This window comes from Heptranchias perlo, chromosome 33, assembly GCF_035084215.1.
Source record: "Heptranchias perlo isolate sHepPer1 chromosome 33, sHepPer1.hap1, whole genome shotgun sequence".
Taxonomy (NCBI): domain Eukaryota; kingdom Metazoa; phylum Chordata; class Chondrichthyes; order Hexanchiformes; family Hexanchidae; genus Heptranchias; species Heptranchias perlo.
In genome coordinates this window covers 5,202,741-5,209,569 of record NC_090357.1, presented here as the reverse complement: position 1 = coordinate 5,209,569, position 6,829 = coordinate 5,202,741, and the positions used below count along the sequence as shown (strand labels likewise).

At 41.9% G+C, this 6,829-nt stretch overlaps 1 protein-coding gene across 1 annotated transcript in view; it reads left to right on the top strand.

The window, feature by feature from the left end:
- The first annotated feature begins 1,524 nt into the window (after positions 1-1,524).
- LOC137301421 (uncharacterized) overlaps positions 1,525-6,829 on the top strand; it is a 28,209-nt gene continuing 22,904 nt past the window's right edge. Inside the window, exon 1 of the mRNA XM_067970915.1 lies at positions 1,525-1,766. Within this exon, the coding sequence (XP_067827016.1) occupies positions 1,607-1,766 (160 nt within the window). The 5' untranslated portion in view covers positions 1,525-1,606. The remainder of the gene's footprint in view (positions 1,767-6,829) is intronic.

The following is a 6,829-nucleotide window of genomic DNA, read 5'->3' as shown; positions in this document are numbered from 1 at the left end:
TCACCAAGGCTTCTTCGACAGCACCTCCCAAACCCGCGACCTCTACCACCTAGAAGGACAAGAGCAGCAGGCACATGGGAACAACACCACCTGCACGTTCCCCTCCAAGTCACACACCATCCCAACTTGGAAATATATCGCCGTTCCTTCATCGTCGCTGGGTCAAAATCCTGGAACTCCCTTCCTAACAGCACTGTGGGAGAACCTTCACCACACGGACTGCAGTGGTTCAAGAAGACGGCTCACCACCCCCTTCTCAAGGGCAATTAGGGATGGGCAATAAATGCTGGCCTCGCCAGCGACGCCCACATCCCATGAACGAATTTTAAAAAAGCACCATCGAATTATCTGTTGGTTGATTCAACCATCCTGTCTCAGAAATACGCCCACTATCCCCTGATAACATATCTCAACACAATCCCAGCCTTCGCAATCTCACATTGACTTTCCTGTTGATAGTTGAGAAATTTAAACCACTGAATATTGTCAAATGTGTACCTCTCTTTCTTCACTACATCTGCCCCGCACAACATTAATAAACTGCCTCTTCCTCACTAAAGAGTTATTGTGAAAATCTGCTTTACAAACCTCATTGTTGAGTGCAAATTAGATAGATTTCTTTCAGAAAATATCATTTTGGGACATAGTATGTGAGTAATTTGAGACATGACATGTGGTGAGTGGAACATGCATGGGAGCAACAAGTGACTTTGGACCTATGGTTCCCAAAGCTCTCCACCACTGGGGTTTTCCCCGCCTCATGTCTGGGTCTGTTGTAGACTCATTGATAGAGATTGATTGCTTTGATTAGTCAATAACTCCATTATCGTTGTATCATGCGACTACCAAGTGAACTTGATGGTTCTTCCTGAATAATGGGCACTAACTTGCATTAGGATGTTTCTTGGCTCAGGCACTAGCTGAACATTACTTGAATGGCGATTCTTTTTGTTCATTTGGGCCATGGGGTTGATGAGAGGAGCCCTGCTGCACACATGGATGTAACCTTCGATGCTCTGTGCTCTTGGAACCCTGTCAGTTAGCGAAAGTTCTGTGCACCTAGTCCAGCTGATGCTTCCCTTCCACAGGGGAAAGCGATGAAGGAGTTGCTCCTTTGTAAAAATGGCATCTGTCACCTGCTTGATACATCTGTGCACCTCAAGGTGGCAGATGTACTTAGGGCCGCAGGTCTGCCAAAGGCAACACGTGGAGGGCAGGTGTCCCACGCACTAGAGGGGACCATATTATGAGTAGCACTGCTCTAACATTTTACAGCTATCAAAGATTCCTGATGATATGAAGTCTGTTTCAAAAGCTCCTGCTAAGAGTTAGATGGAACAGACATTGAAAATAAAAGTCTCAACAGGGCATGAACTTTAATCCATTTTCTAACAGTTGTGACAACACTTTGGATCTAATCACAGGGGCTGACGTAACAAGTTCTGAGCCAGTTCTCTGAACATGTTGCTCAGTGAGAACTATATAAGCACTGGGATGTGGTTACTTATGACAAGATAACTCTCAGTTGGCAGCAATCTGCTGCTCAAGTGTTTCTGATTATCAGAGAGGTAGATGTCACATCTCAAAGTACCATTTGAAACATTTGATGCCAGTTTATACTTTCCAAATGTTAACTTTAAAAAGTTTACAAATCTTTTCAGCGACAAATAATCAAAAAGCCAGATTCTTATCTGAGAAAATTGAACTCCATGTGATGTACCGAGACTTCTTTTTGATAGCTACTTTCTTGTTGTGTTTTATAGCAGGTAAGTTTTTTTTATTAAATTGTTTATTCACTTTATTTATTCTTTTAAAACTTTAAAAATTAGCCATTATTTTCCAGGGATATAAAGATAACATGCAGTTTGAACATGAGATCCATTAGTACATGGGATTTTCACAACCTTTATTTTCTTCTGTATTTATCATGAAATCGGTAAAAATGGTTGAATCTTTCCCCGGTCAATGAACAAATTGCCATAGAATGTCATCAGAAATCCACAGTGAGATATTCAGAATATTTTAAATTGTAATGGAAGATTTTCCAAAATGTTAGATATCTTGAATCTGTTATTATTTTTAATATAGAATCATCTGGCAGATTTTCAAAGGAATGCATCGCACATAGGGGCTCCATACAGAAATAGGCTGCGTGCAATTTGGGCTGTTGGTGGTAAAGTAAGCAATTTGGAAAAATTGCATATTTGTTTACCGCGAATTTGCACTGAAGAAATGAATGTTCTTTAATGGGTAAGATCACAAGATAATTAAAGATGAGAAGGCCGTTCGGCCCATCTTAAACCATACAGCCCTCCCATTGTAGCATCCAACTGGTTCTTAAATGATTCCAAGGTTTTTGTCTCCACTACTCTATCTAAACATTTATTCCACACTTTGTGTGAAGAATTTCCAGGCATCAATCCTAAAATTTACCTTTTACCAGTTTGAACCTATGTCCCATTCGTTCAACTCCCACAGTTTAATTTAAAGTAATATTCCGGGTTAACCTTTCCTGTCACAACCTCATATACCTCTGTAGCATTATCTTTCAGACGCCTCCTTTCTCAGCTGAAAAGCCCAAATTTCTCCAGTTTTTCTTAACAACTCAGACCCGACAAAAGGGAGGTCATTTTAACCTAACCATTGTCTTCAACGGAAAATAAAATCGAGCAGCGGGCAAAATGACGGCCAATCTGATCGTGCCAGTTTCCCACCGTGTCTGCAGTGTTTGAAAGTCTTGCTTGTTTCTCGCTGGCCAGAACTAGACACAGTACTCAAGGTGGAATCTGACCAGAGCACTGTAACGTTTGGTCACTCTCTCTTCTGACTTGTACTCTGGACAGAGCGAGATTAAAATGCCATTATAATATTTACCAATTTCGGACCAGACTCAGATATCACTGCTGAATTCTGCATAAATGGACAGTCAAACTTAAATGTTAGGTGAAAGCTGAGACGAGCGTTAGACATTTTCAACATTAACGTTTAACAAGTTACCCTACGGACTGCTGGGAATTTGAAAACAATTGGCTACAGTTATACTGGTGCGAAGCCCAAACGACCGGAACATAGCTCATGATGCTGGGTTCACACTGCCCGGGTTTAACATTCTAGTGAGTCAGATCACCAACCTGACTCCTGAATTATACAACACAATGATTCACTTAGTGGAAGCCTCCCTGAAATAAAAGCATATTAAAATGCGTAGATCAGGTAAAACCAGACTATTCCTTCCAAAATAAACGTAATGGAATAGAACCACAGGGCATAAATGGGAATTGGTGAAAAGGAAATTTAGCAAGAAAAATGTCTTTGCTCAAATGATTTTTGTAATAACTTGCCCAGCAAGTTTATGAAAGCAAATGCATTGGAGTTATTCAAAATACAATTAAACACCATGACAGGAGAGTGAATGTACGGGAGGGGAAATCTTTGATGACAAACAGTTTTTTTTCCAATCAACTGACTGGCTGAAGTAGGTAAACAGTTGCAGTACAGCAAGTTTTAAATAATTGGTGCCTCCAAAGTCGAAAGAAGCAACGGTGAAAATTTCATAAAAGCAAAATACTGCGGATGCCGGAAATCTGAAATAGAAATAGAAAATATTGGAGAACACTCAGCAGGTCAGGCAGCATCTGTGGACAAAGGAACAGAGTTAACATTTCAGGTCGATGACCTTTCATCAGAACTGGAGGATGTTAGAGATTTAGCAGTTTATAAGCGAGTACAGAGCCTGGTGCAGGGTCTGTGATAGGGTGGAGGGGAGGAGTGATTAAATGACAAAAGGGATGATGGTGCAAGGCAAAATGGGGTGATAATGGTCTGGAAACGAAAGATGGGTCCAGTAAAAGTGTAAATGGTTACAGAATGTCCAAGAGAAAATGGTGATTAAGATCTAAAGTTGTGAAATTGTGAAATTTCAATGTTAGGAGATATCTGAAGCAAGCATTAAAAGTTTGCAATATAAAGTTTAACAACTTAGGAAGCAAGTGACTTGCATTTCTGTGGTGTTCTGTCATGTCCTTAGGACATTCCAAAGCACTTCACATACATTGGGGGCGATTTTAACTGTATATACCGGGCGGGAAACCGGCAATAGTGCGTGGGCTGTCCATTTTACACCACATCCATCGAAATCAATGGAAAGGAGAATCAGACAGGTTGTGGGGGGGGGGTTAAAACAGGCAGCTGACCCTCTGCCAGCTGTTTCCCACCCATTGGGTACAGTTAAAATCGATGGTAATGTATTACTTTTGAAGTGTAATCAGTGTTAAGTAGGTAACCACTTTAGCCAATTGAGAACAGCATGGTCCCACAGAAAACAATGTGATGAATTATCAGTTAATCTGTTTTTGGTGGTGTTGGTTGAGAGGTGAATGTTGGCCCAGAATACTGAGTGAACTCCATTGCCCTTCTTTGAAAGAGTGCCTGAGAATCTTTTATGTCTATCTGAGCAAGTAGACAGGCCTCAGTTTAATGTCCAATCCAAAGACAGAACATCCGACAATTCAGCACTCCCTCAATACTGCACTGAAGTGCCATCTTAGATTATGGGTTTAAGTCCTAGCCTTCTGACTCAGGGACAGTTTATGCTATGAACTTATTAATCTTGCTTTTGCGCTGGGCTACAAAAGTACTGAGGCTTGGCATACCCAAACAACATTGATTATTTATGTCCAAAGTATAATCAATTTTGCATATTTCTCTTAGTTTAATTCAAAGTCACAATCTCCTAATTGAACAAGAAGTGCCCCAAACTTCATTAACCTCCGTTGACAGCACTGAGGTTATAGATATTTTAATAAATCATTTTTTCAGGGGAGATAGAGGAAGGAACATAGATATGTTGATAGGGTGAGATGAAGTAAGGTGGGAGGAGGCTCGTGTGGAGCATAAACACCGGCACAGGCCTGTTGGGCCAAATGGCCTGTTTCTGTTCTCAACATTCTATGTAATTCTATGTAGAGAGATGGAATCTGGTAGAGTAGCTATTCAACACTGATTTTGCTGCAATTGTTATTTTATCTGGTTCAGCATTGCCATTTGTGGGAGAGGGCCATCTGAGCACCAGTACCACTGGAGACTAAATACCTACCCCACCAATTGGCAGCAGTCTACTGCACTGCACTTTCATCAGATGAGCAGCAAACTGTTTAAAAGCCTCCAGTGCATTGCTCAGCTGAATATTTCATTCTCGCTCAATGGAAATCGAAAATCTCAAATTTTACAGAAAAACACAGGCAATTTTTAAAATTTGAATTGTAGTTTAGCCTTTGTTTTTGCTATCAAAAGTCAGCGGTTTATCACCACACAAAACGAAATACTTTGATTCTAAAATTGCCACATTTTGGTGTGAAGAATGTTTATCACAGTGTTATGCAGGGCATGGAGTGAAATGCAACAATGTGTAATGCAGATTCTCGTCATTGTATAACAAGTAATATGGAGAGGGGACTATGTTTGTACAATCCACGTTAAAACAATAAATTAGAAACAGTTATTGCGAGGCTCCCTGAATGGGTCAATGGATAATTGCACAGTGGGATATGCTACTGATGCACACTGATCAGGAAGATCCCAGGCTTGATTCCTGGGTTGAATCAGATGACCTTAGCAGTACAGTTGGATGCAATGTCTAATGTTTGCTGGAAAGTGTGCATGTACGTGTGTATCCATGTACGTGTGTGTGTTCCGGTCATGGGATTTGAGCAACCCGGATTACTCCAGTCTAACTAATACTCACTACCCTGAAAACATCTTGAGACTGCAGAGAATCAGATATAAATTCTAGGTGTGCCTTGGTTTCAGCTGTGAAGAACATAAATCTAAAGGGGAACGGAAATAGAAAAGGAGGAAGGAAGATAAGACAGATAAAGATACATTTTACAAAACAACCAGTAAAGTTAAATTTAAGATGACATATAAGTGAGAAAGTCAGATAACGCATATCTACAGATCATAACAGGATATTGATGGCACATTTATAAAAATTTGTTCATGGGATGTGGGCGTCACTGGCGAGGCCGGAATTTATTGCCCATCCCTAACTGCCCTTGAGAAGGTGGTGGTGAGCCGCCTTCTTGAACAGCTGCAGTCTGTGTGGTGAAGGTTCTCCCACAGTGCTGTAAGGTAGGGAGTTCCAGGATTTTGACCCAGCGATGATGAAGGAACGGCGATATATTTCCAAGTCGGGATGGTGTGTGACTTGGAGGGGAATGTGCAGGTGGTGTTGTTCCCATGCGCCTGCTGCTCGTCCTTCTAGGTGGTAGAGGTCGCGGGTTTGGGAGGTGCTGTCGAAGAAGCCTTGGTGAGTTGCTGCAGTGCATCCTGTGGATGGTACGCACTGCAGCCACAGTGCGCTGGTGGTGAAGGGAATGAATGTTTAGGGTGCTGGATGGGGTGCCAATTAAGCGGGATTCTTTGTCCTGGATGGTGTCGAGCTTCTTGAGTGTTGTTGGAGCTGCACTCATCCAGGCAAGTGTAGAGTATTCCATCACACTCCTGACTTGTGCCTTGTAGATGGTGGAAAGGCTTTGGGGAGTCAGGAGGTGAGTCACTCACCGCAGAATAACCAGCCTCTGACCTGCTCTTGTAGCCACAGTATTTATATGGCTGGTCCAGTTAAGTTTCTGGTCAATGGTGACCCCCAGGATGTTGATGGTGCGGGATTCAGCGATGGTAATGCTGTTGAATGTCAAGGGGAGGTGGTTAGACTCACTCTTGTTGGAGATGGTCATTGCCTGGCACTTGTCTGACGTGAATGTTACTTGCCAGTTATCATCCCAAGCCTGGATGTTGTCCAGGTCTTCCTGCATGTGGTCACGGACTG